Source organism: Phaethon aethereus (genome assembly GCF_964289735.1).
Source record: "Phaethon aethereus genome assembly, chromosome: 1".
NCBI lineage: Eukaryota > Metazoa > Chordata > Aves > Phaethontiformes > Phaethontidae > Phaethon > Phaethon aethereus.
The window spans coordinates 195,327,944-195,349,589 of record NC_138575.1 but is presented as its reverse complement, the minus strand read 5'-3'; the positions used below and the strand labels follow the sequence as shown (position 1 = coordinate 195,349,589).

Genomic DNA, 21,646 nt, shown 5'->3' with positions numbered 1-21,646 from the left:
TTTAATAACACTTTTTGCTCTGATGATTTATAGATTAAACTAAAAGGCACGAGCTCTATCCAAAACCAAAATGGGATGGGGAAGGAAGATACAAATGTATACATCCCTATTGTGAATGCAGTTCGTAACAACAAAAATGCTTTTGGTAGTGTGAAGTCTTTAGTAGCCTTGAACTGGTTACAGTTGCTGGCAAGTGACTGGCTGTAGTAAGAGATTGTTGTAGTGTACTTCTAATGGATCTTTTTAGTTTGAAATATTTTAAACTGCAATTGATGAGCTTGCTTCTATAGTAGACATATTCCAATACTGTTCTTTTATTACTTCAGAAGTCGTAGTCTTTCCACTCACTGATCCATACAGTAGCTTCATATCATAAAAAGGCCAAGCACAGGTTAACCAGTTTTAATTTCATCTTTATTTCCATAAATCAAAGTTAGATTTCAAGTGGTTAGATCCTTTGTTTCACATTTCTCACCCTACATACACACCTAGAGTCGCTACCACAAAATGTGCACCTATTACCATTCTAATAGACATTAGTTCCTACTGCATTTTTTCAATTTGATGCAAGTATCATTTGCCAACAACCATTTATAGTTATTTTCTCCATTTACATGAAATGGAAAGAAGTTGTAAATTGATGGTGTTCTGTTTGCTGCAGGTCCAACCAATATTAGAATGTGTAGCAGCCTTAAAACTCAATAATGAACTGTTAAGTAAGTAGCAGTGTAAAAGCCCCTCAAGGGTTCTATGTATGGAGTTACTTCCCACTGCACTAGGAATAGGACAAAAAGCCTACACAGTAGTGTCAATTCTATTCCACACACATCTCTTCATTAAAAGGGCTTGTCTTCATACCATTTAAAGACATACCTTGCGCATCTAAGAATTTAATGGAATAAAGATGCTGACTGTTAGAACTACTTGTTGAAGCAAATACATAATGTCTTCCATTAGGAGGCCATGACATACATTCTCAATCTTTCTGGATTGACTGAAAAGTACAGAATGCATAGAAGTTCCTAGTGTCCTCTACAGAATGTTTTTAGAGAAAAATACTTTAATTGATGCAAATATATAAATTACCTTCTCTACATAAAAATCTCAATTTCAAAGAATCTTTGTATATTCCTTATGTAGTCCACTGGAGAATACATTTTTGAGAGTTGTAAATACCCTCTTTTAGAAGAAATGCTTGACATCTTTGGTTTGCTTATATGCTGGATGGAAAAAAAAATAGTTTTAAAGGGAATAACTACCTAGTTACCTGAGGTTCATCTTTCATTTCTTCTAACATGAACTTTGGATAAGATTAGCTGTTTGGTAGCTGAAAAGGGAAATTCTCTACAAAACAATGAAACACAAAGCTTGTTTTAGTAGTGCATATTAAATAAGACAAGGCTGTTTTAGTAAAACTAACTCTGAAGGATAGTTAAAAACCAAAACTAGTACTATTTGTTCTGGAATTAGTAATCTTTTTTTTTTCCCTGTATCACCACCTTCTTTACAAATATAAAGTATTACAAAATATTCACAATAGTATTTCTATACTCATCTATTATTCCATATTACATTTTGAAAAAGTGCTTACAGAGGCAAGTTTATTAACTGCAAACTTATATCCTTCTAGTTGTCTAAAGCCCTGATCCAGTTGTTTAAAACCATTGTTCAATAGAGAACAAGGAGTTAAGACAACTTCCATCCCTCCTTCTATGAACGCCCTCCTTGCTTTTACATTTTCATGTCAAATTAAGTAACAGTTGCTTGAAAAGTACAGTGTGATTTATGTTAAATCGCAGATTAGCGATGTAGTTACTTCTAAACAGGAAGTTTCATCTCTAATGTAAGGCTTTGAGAAATATTTCATTGCTTTCATTTTTTATCCTTTTTCTCATTATCTAATACTTTATATTCATCTAACACAGCATGGCCAGTTTCCTTTGCAGTTCTCTTTACAACAGCTTTGATACCAATATTTTCAACGTTAAATGCTGTCATACCGACATTGATTGCAGAATTCATAGCGTTGTCTGTAGCATGGCCAGCATCCTCTCCATACCTTAAGAAAAATAGCAGTTTTGTAGATATGTATACTTAGTATTTTTCTCTTCACTAGAATTCTTTTGAAAGCAAAAACCAAGAACAAATAAGCACACAACCTGAACGTCTAAAGAATAAAATTAGAAATTACCAAGCCATTTGAGTAGGGGCTGATCCTCTATCAGATGGATTACTCTTTAAAGTTACCAATATGCTTCTGCCTTTTTTCCTCACAAAAACCTCTCAGTCTTTCTACCTCCTTCCCCTCTAGTTTTGAAGACAAGAGTAGAAGGCTTATCTATGGAACCATAACAAGCAGGAGGGGAAAGTTGTGTGCAATAACCCCATAGTACTTTTTTACCTAAGTTCTTAGGTAAAACTCCTCCTACCCTCTATTCCCCCATTTAAGTCCTCACAGCTAGACCCTTGCAGCTGCTAAACCTTCTCAGCCTGTACCATGGGTGGCAGCACTGAGGAGAGAGGGCAAACACTGTCCTGCCTTCTCATCCATTACAGAAAAAGGGACCAGAACCACCTCAGGCATATTTTTTTCCTCAGTTGGTACCACCACTGCCAGAATAGTGCTTGGTTAGCATTTGTCCTCTGTCACCTTTGCCTGCGTCTACATGGTGTAATATGATGCATGTCTGGTGTAACAGCAGCATACTGCCATGTTAGTTCCAAGTCCCAAAAGTAGACTCACTGAAGTGGTGCACCACTGTGCTCAAGCAAGTTAACCCAGACAGTCTAAGAGGTCTCCTGGGTACAGAGAACTGCTGACACAACTATACTTACATGCTGGAGGTAGCAACCTCCCTACAAAAACAATCGATTGGGCAGTGAAAACTTATCTGAGCTAACCTGGAATCAATACAGTGGCAAAGGAGAAGGGGGGGGCAGGGAGGAAGTTACACAAAACCCCCAAAGGCTCAGGAAAGCAATCCTGAGGATTTGTTGAAAATTACTAAGTGATAAAACCTCTGGTCTCTCCACTGGGCTGTGGGTCCAGCTTCTTTATGATTTAGGGGCAAGTCAGCAGTCTCATATCAATTACTCAAGTGTGAAGAAAAGTACACATCTACACCAGTAGAGAGAATACTGAAGGAGGAGAACAGTACAGTGAGAGCAGTAACTCCAACTGTTCCGTCCAGCCAGACATTTCCCTGGAGAACACTGTAATCAGACAAACCAGGACAAAGGGAAGTATTTCTGGCAGCATCAGAACCCCAGCAGTTACCAGAGTTACTTTTTTCCTGTGCTTCTTATGAAGAGGGATTCTTTGAGGACCTCAGAGTAAGGCTAGAGAGAAGCACAGAATATCAAAGAATCCAAAAATCCATCGCATTATCAGTACAGCAGCCATGGCATAATGGCTGGAACCAACAATGAAACTGAATAAAAAGAATTAGTGCTTTTTTGTTTTCATTCTCTGATAGAGTAACAGCCTTGATTTGCAGATCAGAATTAATCTCACAGCAAAGTGCAGTATTTGTCAACTTGATTAGTTATTTTCATCTCAGGAACATCATAAGCCAGTTTTATATAACATCAGTAAAATAGGTAACCTCATTTAAAGTAAAACTGTAGCTTATCCGATACAGTTAGACTAACAATTTCTTAATATTTGATAGTTGATTTTTCAGTTTGCCTGTCTCAATTGCATGACTGGTAATTTTTTTTTTTTTAAAAAGGAAGAAAACCAACAAAATAATATTATTTATATTGTTGTAAAAAAAACCCCACCAAGGTAGTAGCAGGTGGTTTTTTTGGTACTTTGGCAGAAATACTACTTCTGAAGCACTATTTTCTCCCAATTCTGATCAATATACACATATGATGAGCATTTCTTTATAATTTCATCCGCAAAGGAATTGTGGCTAAGTTTTAGCTAAGTTTTTTGTTGATTTAGAGACACTGTGATGATGCTCCTTTAGCTTTGTTTCCATTAAGTGGAATTTAGCTAATTCACTGAAGTATTTTGAGTGGTAGAAATCTTTGTCACTGAAACAGAAACCAGCTTCCAAAAGAGGTATTATGTAGAATTTTAATACATTTATACAGATAGATTCTAAAGATCAAATATCAAATATTTTCAATTGTACTGTAATTAACTGCAACATTTAATTACTTATTGCTTTTTACTCTTAGTGGCTGTTGACTGCTGATCTCCGTACTTCCTATTTTTATATCTAAAACAAAAACATCTGTGTGAAACGAGTACCAGTACAATACCTCCTGACACTCCTACTGAAAACAAACATCAGCAATAAAGCGCCACTAATTAGAACTTCACTGTCTAGCCTCCTATTTGAAATGCATCATAACGCAACCCTGAATGCCAATCCACTTAATACTGTATGCTGATGTTTACCTTGTTACCTTCTGCTAGTAGCCTGATGCTGCAGGATTCTGCTAGATGCACTTTTAGCAATCCTTTTTAATACCTCTTTTTCTACACTTATCACCAATTCCATTTAACCTACATGCTTTTGTTTACTCTTCACTCTCTATTATACCTATTGCACTTTTTTGAAGAGTACATTTCAGACATTTTGCAGTTATTTCAATATATTCCCTTATTCTCCAGAGCAACTTCCAGTACGTGCACTCAACTTTGTTCTTTCCATCACCTTACTAATATCATCTTAATCCCAAATGTTACTATCCTCTTCTCCCATTTTTTCTAAGAACATCTGTATTTTGCAAGTCAAGGCTATTCTCAAGGCTATCCTTATTGCTATTATTGCTATTTATGCCTTAGATTTCCTTACACAATTTTCTTTTTTGTAACTCCTCACTTTAGTCAGACCTGCTGATAGATTAAGTTCTTCCATTTTTCTCTAAATTTAGCTAAGTTCACATAAATTGAGGGTCAGAGCTGAGAGGTTTAAACCAGTAACTTTTTTCACAATGACATTATACTGTAGAGCCACGATATAAATCTGAACATTATTTGTAACATAGACTGAAGCTGTAATACTTCTAGAGGACAGCTAAAAAAATACCACAATCATGTACTCATTTCATATTTTTACTTACAAGAGATGTTCGCTACTGTGCACTTAGCAGCTTATTATGTGCTACATAATTAGAGCAAAGCAAGTATTTCAGTTACCTTTGCTGCACTTTCATAAGCTTTTTTTTGCCAGTATCCAAACACAATGACAATGTTATAGAAGATGAAATAAATAAAAACATAACTTACTTGTATTTGACAGTTTTTACAGTCTCAGCTGAAACACTTTTAGCAATGCACTTTGCTGCAGTTTCTAAACCTTGCCACACTGTTGAAAACCCTGTAAAAATGAACAGCATATTTGAGTTCATAGGATTGAAAAGTATGCAATTTAAAAAGCATAAGGTATTTTTATTACCTTGAACTCCACTTGCTGCTACCACCAGAGCACCATCAAAAGTGGATTTGCCATCTTTATCCTTCTTAAGGGATTCTGGAACTAATTTGCAGCCATGCTTCTTCACGTGTGGAGCCAGCTCCTTTCCAACACAGCTTGCTATAGAACACACTCCCTCAACTACCATAAAACAATAGTATGCACATTATTTAGTAAGAACATAGAACATCTTTCTTTAAAAGTCGTTACTCCTAATTAAAAGTAAGCTTCACTGAAGTCTTAAGTGTTGCTTCTATTTAAACATGCTTATTTGAAAGACAGACTTTAAGCCATGCTTAAGTACCGACCTGATGGAAAAGAAACCTTATTTTTGAGATTCTGCACAGCTGCAATTCCTAACAAACAAATCAGGTTGGTCTTATGGCTAAAAAGCACTTTAGAAGAAATACGTAGACATCACATGCTCTAATTTCAAGACACTATTTCCATTGCTTTGTTATCCCTAACTTGCAGATAGGGAACAAGCTGAGTTTCTTTCCTGACTTCTCTTCTGGAGAAGTCTTTCCTAAAATCGTTCCAGCTCTTCAAAGTAGTTTTACAGCATCCAGCACAATTTGCTTTTAAACTTGGATGAGCCACTAAACACTAAATATAAACATTAATGCAAATAAATAACAGAATGAAGTTACTGAGAGCTCCTAGGGCTACCAAGCACCTCTAAACACCATGCAATTTCTATCTGGACATATATACATAGTCTATTAGGTTTGTTTTAAGTGTGCATATTTAAAACCATGCACACACACATTCTCTAGTGGTACAGTATGTACATTAGTAACCAGTGACAGTACAGCTTTAAAATACATGATTATCAACTTGACCATTTTGAATTAACTGTCTAAAACTTTGAAAAACATGCCAAACTTCAGACTGCACAGACTATTCTTTTAGGCAAGAAAAAGATGCCTCAAGGCCATATAGTAAATATTAGTCCTAAAGCATGTCTCTGGGAGGAGATAACTAGGCACAAACTACTGATCACTGGATGTCACCACGTCAGTCCCTCCTCTAGTTCATTAGCTAGAGAAAACCAGCGCTTGTTTTACAAAATATTTATTATTTAAGGCAAAATTATAATATACTGTGAGATGGAAATTTTTACCTAAGAATTGGCTGACTTTCACAGCTCCTCCAGTAGCCTGCTTTGCTACATGAAGCCCCTTTGCTACAGCTGGGTTGACTTCCAGAGGTTTTTCTTCTGGTTGAATATGTTCTCGCAGTTTAGAAGCTCCTTTGTGGATAGCTTTACCAGTATATTCTGCTCCTTTTATTAGGCCCCAGCTTATCCAAGATGCACCTTCAAGGCAAAAATGGTTTTTCTTAGAATGTACAATTTTATAGGCTATGATTCCTACAGCTTTCCCTCCTCTGCCTCCACAACACTCACTTCAGAAACATTCCCAATTACATAGTTTGCAATTATACTCTTCCCTGAATGGGCCAGCATGAATTCCTCCAGTGATTTCTGCTCCTACACCACCCACGTTTTTTCAATTCACTTTAACACAGCCAGCCCTCATCTAAATGTCAGCCTAATACAGAAACTCAGTTTTTTAAATAGATAAAGTGATAGAACTGCACATCTCAATGCCATTAACATTCTGAAAACATACAACCCAGCCCTCTAGCCTTCCTAGCAGATTCACATTTATTACAATCAGCTGTTGGTCATTAGTATATTCTCAGAGGAAAAAAAAAGTTTATCTGCAGAAATCACAATACATGCCTGCTCTTATATAACTGCTCATACAGGAGTAAAATTGTTCTGTCACAGCGGTTGAGTCACAGGGAGTGATATCCTAACATACAGTCAAATGAGGAGCCCAACTCATTTGCAATGAACAAGACTGTTCATTCAACACAATTCAACACAATCCTCTAATTACAACAGTACCTGACAAGATTCCATGGGCAACTTTCTGACTCCATTCTGGCAACTCTTTCTGATTTTCTGCTCCTTCAGGCTGTGGTTGGATGTGTACAGTCCGAGGCAAGTTAATGACATCACTAGAGGCTTCTGGAGGCTAACAAGTGAAACACCTGAGAATCTGCTTCACAACATATCATCAGGATTTCTGTTTTACATGTTTTAGATCATACAGATCCATTATCAGAAAACACTAATGCTGTGTATTCCTTAGGTAAGTATACAGAAATTCAGTGGAAATTCGTGATTCAATTACTTTTGCACAGAAATACTATGCATTCAAAAAAAACTTATCAGACAGCTCAGCATTTTCTGTACACTTCCTTCATCCAGTTACAATGAAAAGACTTGCATGCAACACAGCCATATGGTCAAGTAACTAAGTAGGGAAACTTACAGTACAAGTTATCTATTTTGCTAGTTAAGAGACTTGTCCTTCTACCATTTTTATCTTCTCAGAGGGAAGTCAACTCTGTTATTCACTCTGGGAACTGCACTCCAGCTGCACTAGAAGAATGCAGCTGTTCTGGTTGTTTTGCTCCTCCTCTTTCCCTCCGATATTCAGAAATAAAAAAGTTTATTTATTTTATGTCCTGTCAATGCTTTAGCAGACTGGTGCAGCCAAGGAACACATCAAGCTCATAATTGTCATGATACTGCTCCCCATTTAAAGTTGGGTGGACAGTTTTGGTGTGATTTCATGTCAATGAGTTTCTGGAGTGGGTGTTAATCATTCAAACATAGCAACCACCACCACAGTCTGGTTCATGTTTCTAAAAAGTGTAACATCACTTTACACAGTTCACAGACAACGTGTAATTAAACTAATTAACGAAAGCAAAAAAATCGTAATGGATTTACGTTTTTGTTAGGATTCTATTTTTAAGACTTTTCCCATGTAAAAGATAAACATTTAAACGATTGAAAATGCTGCCAGTTAATGAGGAACAGCAAGAAAAACCTTTTTGTTTAGTTTAGAAGAGTCTATAAGAAAGCATTCATAGATGAAACGTATGAACAGAATAGAATACACAGTATAGAATAGTATTTGATATTGCATGGAATTCTTAGGTTCCTCTGAAATATTTACTGGAAATACAAATAGGGTATTGCACGAAGATGGCTGCTGCAGTAAAACAAAACAAAAACAACATTAACAGAAAACAGTAGATTAAGTCTTGGAAAGTTGCTAGGTTAACAATGTATCACTGCCAATTACTGCTTGACAGCAATGCGAAATCTCATGTTTAAGAGATGTCTTTAGCATGTGACCAAAACACTTTGGGGGCTGGCAGGAGAAATGACCTTAGTACACAGCTATAACTAAAAAACAACAACAAAAAAACCCAATTTAAAAAAACGAAAGTATGCTCCAGATACAATTTAGTACACCACAGTTTGGGTCACTATGTAGAAAAACATCCTATGAGACTTCTAAGGACTTTGACAAGGAGCAGAAAAGATAGGTGACTCTATATTATAATTAAATTAAATATACTTGTTAATTAGATCCTCATGAGTACTATACAAAACAGATACATTAAAAGACCGTCAGACTAGACTTTGAAATATTTGTGCTCCATCACAAAGTTTTTAAAACTCCAAAATCTGATCTGCTACTGATTTGCAAAATGCAGTAGCCCGCAGTAATTGAAGCGGCTCTTAACAAACAAACAAAAAGAAATAAAAACCAAACACAGGGCACAGCATATATTGCTGCTTTCAACCAAGTCTCGAATCTCAGCAGTTCTAAGGTGCATTTCACTGGCAATTTTTTTTTTTTTTTTTTTTTTTTTACTGTAAAATTTTAGAATAACTGTCCTGGAATTTACCTGGACTTTGTGGCCAGACATCTCTTTAAATTTATCTTCAAAATGTGCTCTCTCAGTTGCTGGGAGCTCTGAAGATAACCCTACTCTCTCATGGGATCCTGGCACCTGTGACATCGTATCAGGGAACATTAACAAAAACATGGAAATTTTAGGACAACAAGTAACTAATGAGGTATCCAATCTGAACTACTTCTACACAGGAAAGATTACAGAATTTTATTCAGTAAGTCCTGCACTGAAACATCACATAATTCTGTAGTACTCTTCCATTTGAAGTAAAAATTAGTGGCCTCCTGCACCAGTGAAATTCCCTGCTGAACTGAACAGGATTTAGAATAGAACAGAACTCTGCCTGTATGGCACGCTGCAAACTGGTCCTTCATCATCACTGCATTCAAGTCTTGGTGATTCAGTAAGATTCTATCTTTCATGAAAAGGTATAATCTTATGAGCTTTTAAGTAGTTCTTGATTACCATTCTTCCTGAAATGGTGCTCCAGTGCTCTTACAGTTGTATTTTTCACCTTGTTTCCAGTCACTGTATTTTACTGCAACTTTGTTAGACTTTTTTTTCTATTTTCTCTATATGTTAATATCTTACTGCAATAAGGCACCAGATTTATCTATTTTGAGATCCCATGTGAAGGCAGATTTCTGAGGTACATATTTTCACAGGTCTTCTCTGAAGCGGCTTAATATTTTTTAACTGTCAACACATCTGGGCACAATATTCCAAGAACAGTATCGTCAAAACATACAGAAAGTGTGTGCATGCACACAGGAAAAATGTGCTTTCTCCTGAACAGAAAATTTCATTTTGGGTCCCATGTTCTCTTTTGGAAAAATAAAAAAAAACAAAAACAAAAAGGTCTCCCAATTCCTCTGTGTACTTACAGTTTAGTATTTTAAAATTTCTGTCCTCCATCTCACAGACCCTAGAGTTTCATTACTAAGTTGCTTATTCTTGGCTACTTGATCTATTTCTCATTAGTAAGCTTACCAAGCGAGACACAGAACTTCGCAGTTTTACGCAACTAAATGTAAATGGAAGAATGTATTGATCATTTCCACCTTTCCTTATTGGCTTCAAAAAGGCAGCCCAGGAATTTACCTGGATTTGAAGGTCAGACATCTGTTTTAAGAGATCCTCAAAGAGCTCTCTGTCAGCTGCTGGAAGTTCTGAAGACAGCACTACTCCCACGTAGGACCCTGGTATCTGGGACATCATGTCAGGGAACATGTAGACTCCAGTATTGCAGCACAGAACAGGAGACTGGTTACACATCAGAGGATACAACCAGTCACAAACCTAGAAAAGATAAGTACATAAAGGAATTAAAGAATCCTTGTAAAAAGAAAGGCAGGCAGAACATAGTGATAAGCACCACAAACTTGATTTTCCATAAAGTTTAGTAAGAAAAATAAAAAAGCCTTATGCCATCTTGGGGGGGGGGGGGGGGGGGGGAAAGAGAAAACACCCAAAACAAAATATCTCTTTGGAAATATCATTGATTAGTTTTGACAGTCCCATACAGAGAAAATACTAATTTTCACAGGACTATATTCAGACTGGTAGCCTCTTAACTGAGGTCTAGTCTTGAAGCCAGGAGTAGAAATAGATGAAAAGCACTGCCAAACAAGTCGAAATTCACAGCGCCTGTAACTTCCTGTAGATCTCAGGACAGGTTTATATGACAGGATAAAGAGAACATATGGCTGCCACTGGCCAACTGTTGAAGACTGCTAACACAGGCAGAGGTGAACCAGCAGACCCAAAATCAGGAAGTAATGTTACTTTGTTCCTCTTAGTGTCCCCTTTGCTGATGAGACTTCCAACAGCGAATCTTCTCAGCAACAAGGAGGTCCAAAGTCAGAAACCAGACCAGAAACACAACGTACGTTACAGAACATGCCCACATGAAGGAAGCATGAACTGAAAAAATCCAAATAATTAACCTTTTTTATTTGTAGTTCAGAGTCTGGATTAACATGGGCCCTCAAATTCCAAATTATCAGTTGTCCTAACTGCAGTAACTTCTAACTAGTTGAGACTGAAGCGGCTAGTGCGCCAACCCCGTTTTACACTGACACGTTACATTAGGTGAATCAACGTGTCTTCTCTATGTGAGGACAGGGAAGTTAATTTTACAAAAATGAAACAACATGTTAAGTCAACTCCTTTAGAAAACAGAATTCACCTGAACAGTCATCACTTGACAACCTTGGGAAGATACAGAGGTGATTTTCACAGAAGTCATAAAAGTGCATATTTGCAGAAAACCATTTTTCCAACAGCTGTAACATCCTCTGTATTACCACACAGAGATTTAGGGTCAGAAGAACAAGAACTTAAGAAGATTGCCTTTTAAAGTTTTATGACAGTTCTTGAAATTTAATTAAAGAAGAACATGATTTTCCTGTTACCTGAAGAAATGCAGGTGGATGATTCTGGGCTGTCTCACTATCTGTATCCAGGAACTTCACAATGCGTAGATATCCAGGATAGGAAGGGGCACTAACCTGCCCATCAGGAGTCACAAAGAATATCTGTACTCCTTGGGGAATCAAGATCAGCTCATCTGCAATCACTCCCAGGTTTTCAAGGGGAGGTGGCTGAGTACACTTACTGTAGTAGTCCTCACCTACAGAAGAGAACTCTCCAGAGTCTGTGCCATAAGACACAGTAAAATGGCCATTGGTAGCCTGAGGAGTATAGGCAGGAGGTGCTTCATTTGGCAGACAAAGAGGTTTTGCAGATGATGGACTCATAGCTGGAATTTGTTCCTGACTCACAGCTGCAACACTTCCATCTGCTGCAGGTGGCTGACTTGGTAAAAACAGAGAATTAGGGGCTGGGGGTCTTTCTGGCTTTTCTTTGGAAGGAATGGATGGGTACAACTTGGGCACCCCAGCAGGGGCATCCATTGCAGCAGGACTTGCTTGTACAGCTGGGGTGTTTTGTTCTAGAATGCCGAGTCGAGTGTGAACATTTCGGAGGGTCTCCCTCATCTTCTGTTGCATTTGCCTGGCAGAATCCCACTGCGACCCTACACATGTAGGACCCTGTGATGGAATGCTAACTCCTCGGAGCAAGTGGTCAAGTCCTTGCTTATAATATTTTCTTGCCTCTTCCTTCTGACCCAGTTCATCCGTATTCAGTCCTTTATTGATAAAAATAAAGGCTTTCCTGTACTCTTCATTAATAGCTTTAATAGTCGCATCTTCTTGCATAACTGGATGCTGTAGTTGTTCCATTACTGCAAATGGGAACAGATTATTAGCAGTATTCACAGATGAAGCTAAACAAAGTTTACCTTAGAATAAAATATCTTCTAATTGGTTTCTAGCAATGACTATACTCTGTGTATTAGCAGAAAGTGATCTAATTGCTTGGTACAGTGTCTTGTATGCTACGGTTATTTCCTATTAACCTTCAGATTTCGAATACATGATTCCAAGTCAGCAAGGTATTTAATTCTATAACCATCACATCCAGTTACATCACAGACAGGTATTTCTTAAAAGTTAAGCATCAGAAGAATATGGATACACCTGATATTAAACTTTCCATCTTAAAAAGTATTAAGATCAGTAGCAAGTGGTGGAATAAAAAAAAAAATCTGATTTTATTTTTCATAATATTTTCAAAAAAATCTCTAGGTTATTAAAAAATTCAGTTAACATTTTGTGTACTCAAATAAAGGCTGAACTTACAAACTCAGTCCATTTTTATTTAAATTATTTAAGGAAAAGCACTCAACAGATTTAAACAAATCTTGATTGACCACAAGACAGAAGACAGAGCTGGGAAAAAATGCTTCAAACAGTTAAAGCTATGCCTTACAAAATGAAAACAGGGAATTACTTATTTCCTTTACAGTGTTTGTAAAGTGAGCAAGATGAGTGGCGTTTTCCCTTCCTTGCTCCCCAGGTGACAAAAACTTGAAATACCAATATGTACAAAAGGCTGCAGGTTCTGTTTCGGAATGTATTGCTTGAATAGCCTCATATAGATTTCAGCAGCTGAAGAGCAGCAAAGAATCTAATAGGTTTATTTGAACTTTAAAATGTGTAAAAATATATTTATTTTTATTGTTAAAACTGTTTTAATGGAATGTAGGTTTTCAGTCTTGGCCAAATGCAGCAAATACAAATAATTCTTGGACTAAGATAGTGTTTACAACACACAATATAAAAAAATTCCAGTGCGGTTTTTTTGCTGACAGTGTTGAGAGGCATTGTCAGGTCAGAAAAAAAATCAGAGTAATGATCACGATAACAAAGTTGGGATACTATTTAAAAATTAAAGAGCATGCATTTTTAAGAAAAACCATGATTCTGTGCTCTAAGATGGATGGAACAAAGGAGAAAAATCTAGAGACATCTATGAATCACAATGATAGCAAGCTACAGAAAACATGGGGGTAAGTAAAATCCAAAGTGTGAAAAGAAAAATACTTCTATTACACATACAGAAGCCTTAAATGCTACTGTACAAAGCACTGGCAAGATCTCACACAACACTGAGACACACTCAAAGCTGCACCAGAACAGGAAGAGGCATGCAGAAGGCTATAGAAATTTTTTGGTGAATCAGTTACTCTTCTTTTCCCTAGACAGAGGTATGTTTGGCTTATTAAGCAAATAAACCAAACGCTAAGGGATTGGATTTGTCTCTACAAATAAACTGTGTGAAAAGAAGAAAGTAAATCAGTAAGGTACTACTGAAATACAAACTTTTATTAAAATCCTGAAATAGTACCTACATTTAAGTTTGCTTAATGTCTCTTCTTGTTTTAGTCTATCAATAAAGTACCCCCCCCATATAATCTGGAAAATATCCTTCCTCTATTCCAAGAAAAACAGAGAAACTTAAGTAGTGCAGGTCATGAAAAGGCTTTAAAGAGGCAAAGATGGAATGCTGTGCTCTACTCCTAGACCCTTTATGATCAAAATGCAGATAGCACTTCCGTGAAGATGGAAGTGACATGTAATCTGAAATGCAGCCGTATTTTTACGATGCAACAGAATCTAATTTCGTGCAGAAGAGGAGATGCGTGATTTCAGTCCAGTGACAGACACATAGCTAGGAACATGACAGGGATGGCTTGATAAGGTAGCCCACATGGAGTGGGTCACCAGCAACTCAAGCCATCAGCCTCGCTGCCCATTCCCCATCATGTAGCAGAAAATTGAATCTTGGGCCTGAGGAGATTTTTTTGGTTGATTGTGGTCACCTGCTGCCAACAGACTGAATGTCTTTGATTTAAGCTGAAGAACTGGTATAAGTGTATATTTAATAACCACCAAGGACATCAAGTTTAGAAGTTATAAGCATGTTTCTGATTTGCAAGCAATTATAGAGAAAGTAACTGGAGGGAACTCTAACAAGTCTGCGAATACAGCTGGATCCTTACATGAAAGATTATACTTAACTATGTAATATATTTTATGATATAGACATTAACCATTTAAGATATACATAGTCGAATTACTTGCTAGCAAAAAACCCTAAGGACTCCCAAACCACATCATCTTGTGTCAACATTTGTATTTACTAATAAAAAAATCCTCCTTGTAAAAGGGGTATAAAGGTGAAAAACAATTTGCAGTAAAGAACTCTGATTCGGACATTATTGTAGGTTTTCAAAACACAGAAAATGTTTAGAAAATAGAGAGTTTAACCTAACATCACAGTTTACTTCTTCACGAGCAAAATTTAGTGTTTTGACATTTTTAGTGCCTTTGAATCCAATTCTGTAATGAGTCCCTTCTTAAAGCCTTAAGTAAACAATTAATTTGTGTGAACACAACTGTGTAAATAGTCCATTTTGCCCCGTGTTTTTTGATTTGTTTTTGCTGGCTACGGCAGAGATACTTTACAGATTTTAAATAATTCATTTAGAAGTGACTGTTAGTGTATAACAAGAAGAGAAACCAAGTAAAATCCTAGAGTCATAGCTACTTTTCAACTTAATACTGAATTAATTTACTATTTACTGTATGCTCGTCATACTGTCAACACCACTGTTCTTGCTAAAGCTCAGTCTTTATTAACACTAAAAAAGGTCTGGAAGAAAACTGAGGTGTCAGCACGACCAGTGTATACAATAGCACTAGTACATGGCCGAGATACAAAAGCTAGCTCAGCAATTCAGAAGCGCAGGAGTGTTACAACTCATCTCCAATTGTTTGAAACATCCCAGGCTTACACTACATGTACAATATAGTTACAACCAAACTATGCATTTGGGTGGCAAAGCACTTGGAAATGGAAGAAGGAATTTACAGTAGATTTTAAGTTTAACACAAGATAAAAAGTCATCCTGAAGAGCTGCGTTTAATTCATTCTTATTAAAATTAGTAGAAAATAATGGATGGTATAAATAAGCCAGCTGGATTGCTCCCTCATAACACAAGAAGAAATATTCTCTAAAACAAAACATTTAAGTACTAATCTGATCATACACAAGATAGATCCTCGGTCATTATAATTTTCAGTGTATAATCTTAACATAGTATTTAAGTGTCCTACATGTTTTAATGTTTATCTGTAATCCATTTCTGTACAATGCAGAGTCTTATTTCCTCTGTTTTAAAGCTGGAATGAATGGCAAAGTGTATATTACTAAATATGAGAGTGCTGCAAACCAACATTTGGTCTTACAGCCAGTACAGACTGACCCAGATCTGTACTACTTAGTATTAAATAAGATTTACAGGAACTTGTCTTGGAGAAAGCTGGTCCAAAACAGAGCTAAGAAAAGAGCTAAGGGGCACTGCAGATTATCTTAGATCAATCCAGTGCTTGAGCTCATTCCTTGGCCCTTTTTCATTCACCGGTACATATATACTCTGTGGTTTTAAAGTGACTCGACCAAGGGAGGCTACAGTGCAGCAGGGAAACTTGAGTTCAGTTGGATACTCCAAGCTAACATCTCAATTATGTGGCTGACCATCCTTCCTCTGAAGCAGCAAACTACTTCATTAAAAAATAATGTATATTAAAAAAATACAGCTCAGTGGTGGATCTTACTGCCAGAAGGTAAACCTGAAGCCTAAAGCTTATTAAGAGGATTAAATATCCTGACTGGCAGAGGTAGGACACTCTTTCCAACTCATTGTTTTCAAAACCTGGGAGGTACACGGGAAGAAAAGCAAAACAAAAACAAACCCCTTAATCCAAGAGCTCTTCCTGTATGTCAACTGTTTTACTATCAGCCACTCATTTCAAAGATTAAAAGGATGAAGGAGAACTACTGTACAGACAGAATTAAGCCTTATTTCTGTAGGGAAAGAGCAATTATGAAAGTATTAGTAACTTTCAAGAATTTAGAGAACAAACTGAATTAAAACAAATGTTATAAAGGATTTAAACTAATACAAACCAGGCACTAGCTGATACTTTTACATATTTTGCTTTTAGTTTATTTAAATTAGGTTATTTAAAGTTATATTAAGTGTTGGCCTACTGCTAATTTTTAAGCATTTAAGGCTAGATAATATCAAAGATCAGACAGCAGAGAAAGTCAGTGATCTGTTCTAACATGGTAAATGTTACTCTCTTAAAATTACTGAAGACTTCAGTAAATTCCCATCTTCTGACATTTCAACCTACACCATCTTCTCAGGCCAGTATCCCAGCACCTACATTCACTGAGACAGCATGTCTCATTTTCCTCTTCTTGATACTACTGCTGTCTCAAGTCTTTTTTTGTCCAAATAAATGGACTTCCTTCCCGACCCCTTGATGTTTATTTCCATCACATGTTCTCAACGCAGGGCTTTTAGGCTGCGAGAGCCTACTTGGCACTTCCCTGAAAAGGAAAGCAAAAAACCAGTAGGGCAGAAAATTCCCTTCATCACACAGCTGTTCTCTCCAGCACTTAAGATTTTTCACAGCACTGAGGTACAAAGACATCGCGCATTCTGTGGCCAAAGATTCTATCAGCATCACAGAAAATTTAGGGTTATGTAAGATACCTACTTAATACTTTTTCATTAGCAGCGTGCCTGCCAGTTTCCGATCACTGCCAACAGATTTTTCCAGACTGACTGACACGAATCTTCTTTAAAAAAGACACAATACAAGAAGCAGCTTTCTATTTTGACAAATAACCTCTCAGACCGATAAGAACACACTCAGAAAATGAGCGCCGTGGCTCCTTTAACCTGGCTAGTCATACCGCACCCCATCCCTCCCCGCCGCTCTCCCGGCTCTCCTCGCCACCTTCGCCCCCACCGGCCGCCGGTCGCCCTGCGGCGCAGGGCAGCGGGACTCCTCGCGCCCCCCGAGTCAGCCTGACCGCACCGCGGAGATGCGGCGCTCCGCACCTGCGGGCCGCTCTCGGCCTTCTCTGCAGCGACAGGATACCAGCCACCCCGGGGCGCCGGTCACCACCCACCAGGCCCTGCCCAGGCCCGGGTCCCGGCTCCCCGCCGCTCACGCAGCTACTGGAGCGTCGCCTTCGCTTCGAGACGCCGCCCGCGACTGGCCGGGAGCAGCCGAGGCGGCGGCGGCCGCGCTGTGGTGCCCGCCCCGCGACCTCCCGCCTGCCCGGCCCGGCCCGGCCCGGCCCTGCCCACCCCGGGCGAACAAGCCACCTCACCGCAGCCCGCCGGGAGGAGCCGCGCCCCCCGGCTCCCCACACAACCCCTTGCCAGCGCGGGAGTGCCCGACCCGCGGCCGCGCTTACCGAAGACAGGACCCGCTCGCCGAGCCGAGCCCCGCCGCGCCTGGGCCGGCCTGCACCAGCGCCTCCTACGTCAGGCGGCAGCAGGCGGGGCCGCTGGCATGCGGCTGCGACGTCGCCGAGCGAGAGGGCCCGTTGGGGGCGGGGCCGGGGCGGTGCTGAGGGCGTGGCCTGTTTGAGCGACCTCCGACGGCGGCGGGAGTGACGTTTGTGGGGGAAGCAGCATGCGCGTGGCTGAGGGTGGCATTACGTGGTTTGGGCTGGTGGAGAGGGCCCTAAACACTGCTTTAAACAGGTGATGAGTCGGGCTCCGGTAACTAGGTGACGCTGAGTTACGTTATGTGGATATATGCAAGACTTACAGGGAACTAAAAAACAGTTTTACGATGGAAAGTGACTCTTTTCAAACGGTGCTGCAAGGCCGTAGAAGGACTTTTTAATGTATTTTTTTACCGTGCAGGTGGTTGGACACTGGTCAGGGTTTGCCCAGGGGAGGCCATGCAACCTCCATTCCTGGGGTGCTCAGATCCCAACCGGACAAGAGCCCGAGCACCATGGTGTGTCTTCAGAGTTGGCTACGCCTTGAGCGGAGGGTTGGGCTAGAGGACTTCCAGCGATCCCTTCAAACCTAAATTTTTCTGTGATTCTATGAAATAAATGCTGGTCTCATCCTTAAACAGAGAAAAACCCTGAAACAGTCAAAACGGTGGCCTTAAGTGGATTCCTAGAGAGGAGTTGGAACAACACCTATTTTTCACCTCAGAGCTCTTCTACTTCAGTTTGGTTCATTCTTAAATACGTGGTTTAATAAGAATGTAGAAACATTACATAATGAAATTATATATATAAAATTATTTAATTTTGTTAAATAATAATGACAGAGTGCTGAAACACAGGGCAGTCTTAAGAAGATGTAAGTGATGATAGATGATTTTTTTATTTTTGTAAAAGCAGAGGCTGCAAGTAGCTTATATAGACAGGTTGAGAGGATGCCTCCTAAAGAGAAACATTTTATATCATTTTTATCAGTCAATAGAGAGAGCTCATCATTTTCAGTAGTTCAGCATCTTCTGGAAACAGGCCTAAATAATCCCTTTTACCAACCAGCAGAGCCTTGCTGGGCCTCGAAGTTGGTGAAGGGCACAAGCAGCGTCACAGGCGAGGGAGGGATGAGCAGAACAGATGTACGCCGAGGCTGCCGGCTGCATGCTCTGAGCTGTCGGGAGCACATGGGCACATTCGCCATCACAATGTTTCCTTCCATGCAGATGCTGCTCTGCCGTATCAGGCCCCCTCACAGGGCAGCTTGTCTCCGCTGTGAATTTATGCAAGCCCTCCTCGTGCTTCTGCTTTAAGTCAGAATTCGCATTGGTAGAGGGCTGAACCTCTGTCGCTACACGTTCCCTCCTATAGCTGTAGAAATAAACTGCTTCTGCCTGACCTGAATCTGCAAAAATTAAACTGCGTGTTTATTCTGCAAGTCTTCATCCTCATTTGCAAATTTTTCTCCATTTGTGGTAAGCTATACCTTTAGTGATTTCAATCTAAACAACCACTGTGGGCTTGCTTACTTTTTGTCTGCACTTTCACAAAAATAACTTTCCCCAAGTATCTCCTTTTTTATGCTTTAATAACATAAATAAGTTCTACATAAGCTAGGCAATATTTATGTATATGTATATGCATTTAGGTATGTAAGCATGTATATGTATCCAAGTTATTTAAACATCAAACTGTAAAATCATTGAGGGATCTCAAACTGACCTGTAAAAGTTAGCAAACCTGGGGAGGGGCGGGAGTATGAGGCTGTGAATAAAAAATACACAAGAATTCTCCAAAACCACTGACTAGTACACAAATAAATTTCATTGACTTACACCAAATGCCAGTGTGACTGTAACCTGGGAATCATGCTGTGTAGACAGAGTGCTTTTAGTCAGCTGCCCCCAAAACACTGATGGAAGCACAATAAATCATAGTTGTGTGGGCACAACTGAATATATGATTATTCTACAGCTTGTAACAATAGTAAAAACTTGTGTGGTACATGAGTAGATGATCATATCTGTGACAATTATATTTTTTTCTACCTTCAAACCCTATAATTGTTTGCAGATAAATTGTCCTCAAGCCATGTGAGGAAATGGCAGTAACAGCTGTCTGACAAAGGTAAATTGCAGATTTCGAAAGTTATACCAGCTACTGACCTCAGAGTGAACCGGCAACTTTGTTAAGGTGCAAGAACACGTCTATGTGCAATGTTGATAGGCTTGAACTACCAGCACGGGTAATGCACTTGACAAGCTAGCCAGCAGATGAGTGTGAAACATCTGGAAAGGGTAGGTGGCTCCTGAGAAGATCTTGTCTGGGATGCCCAGTCCCAAACAGTGATGGAGTAACCTGGCTGTTAACAGTGTGGCCCTGGGAAGAAGGAGGCTCTACCAATTCAAAGATATAGACGCGTGTTCTTATATCATCTGTGAATTGCATTTGGCCACGTGCCAGACTGCAGCCATCTTGAGCAAGGTTTTTCCCAGCTCTTCGCTGTGAGCAGTCATGTGCATGTGCATGTGCATAATCATTAAATGCTCTCTCTCTAATCTGTCGTATTCTTATGTTGAATAGGGGTACCCACCGAGTAAGCACAGAAAACCTAGACCATTTTATGGGACCCCAGATTTAACATTTCCTGCCTTCAGAGATCCTACAAGCATGGTCCTCAAGTCAAGCCTAAGGGAAACTCTTCTGGAAGGGGTGCAAAGTGCTCTTGGAAGGTCTGCTACGGCAGGGTCTGCAGGAGTGGAGATTGGTATGTGAGAGCTAGGGAGACAGATAATAGACCAGCTTAAGTTGACTGGGTGTTCAGTTTGTGAATTCAGCAGTACATGAAGTAAGTTGACAAAAATGGCAAGAAGAGAATACTACCAAGAAAATACCTGACTCTATAAAGACTAGTGGTAACAAAGCTATTCTCTTGGGTGGTTTGTAGCTAAATGCATCCCTGCTGGGACAGGTCACAGTAAAGCTGGGCACCACAAAACTCGAGTTTTTCACATGTTGATTACAGTATTGAAATGCTGCTTGTTCAGTTCAGAGGGAAAATGAAATGCTGATGGAGTATTCTATCGTCCCCTTTTTGTGGCACTTGGAATAGTGGCCACTTCATTAGATAGCAGCTCTGCATTCTCCAGAATGATCTGACATACTGTCAGACTGCAGAAAGCAGCTGAGGTGATGACATATAGTTCTTTTTCTTTTAGCACCAAAGGTGCAATGTATGCTGCTGTCAAAAAAGAGAGACCGTTCAGGGGCAAGGACTTTGCACTTCATGAGTCTGGGAGTGAAATTTTATGCAATTAATAAACAAGCCTGAATTATGCAATTTTCCCTGGGTTTTGTTTTTTTGGGGGGAGATGGACGAACAGAAGATTAAAAATGCAAAATTAAAAAAGTAAAATTATAAAGCAGTGCATCTCACACTGTATCCATAATTAAAGATTTTTTCAATGCTTCTGATGTTTGGAAGAAACATATTTACATGCTGGTTTTGCTTCACCATAGATTAATTTCTCTGGGAACATGAAAGATAACTTCTTGTTTGTCTTCTGTTTTTTTGTGGTTCACACCACCATCAAGCACTGATGTGTCAAACTGAAAAATATAGTGATACCGAGCGTTGCTTTTTAACTTGTTTTTCAGTGGCCAAGAGTGGCTCAGCATTTGTGATAAATTGAGTTAGTAA

At 39.1% G+C, this 21,646-nt stretch overlaps 1 protein-coding gene across 1 annotated transcript; it reads right to left on the bottom strand.

Moving 5' to 3' along the window:
- Positions 1-1,853: 1,853 nt before the first annotated feature.
- Positions 1,854-12,532, bottom strand: SPART (spartin). Its single transcript, XM_082010398.1, has 8 exons — positions 11,636-12,532; positions 10,323-10,520; positions 9,213-9,317; positions 7,348-7,477; positions 6,556-6,750; positions 5,415-5,573; positions 5,246-5,336; positions 1,854-2,059 (listed from the first exon to the last, which is right to left on the bottom strand). Exons 1-8 carry the CDS (start codon positions 12,464-12,466, stop codon positions 1,873-1,875), a joined length of 1,896 nt encoding a protein of 631 aa, XP_081866524.1. The 5' UTR covers positions 12,467-12,532; the 3' UTR covers positions 1,854-1,872.
- Between the last annotated feature and the right edge of the window lie 9,114 nt (positions 12,533-21,646).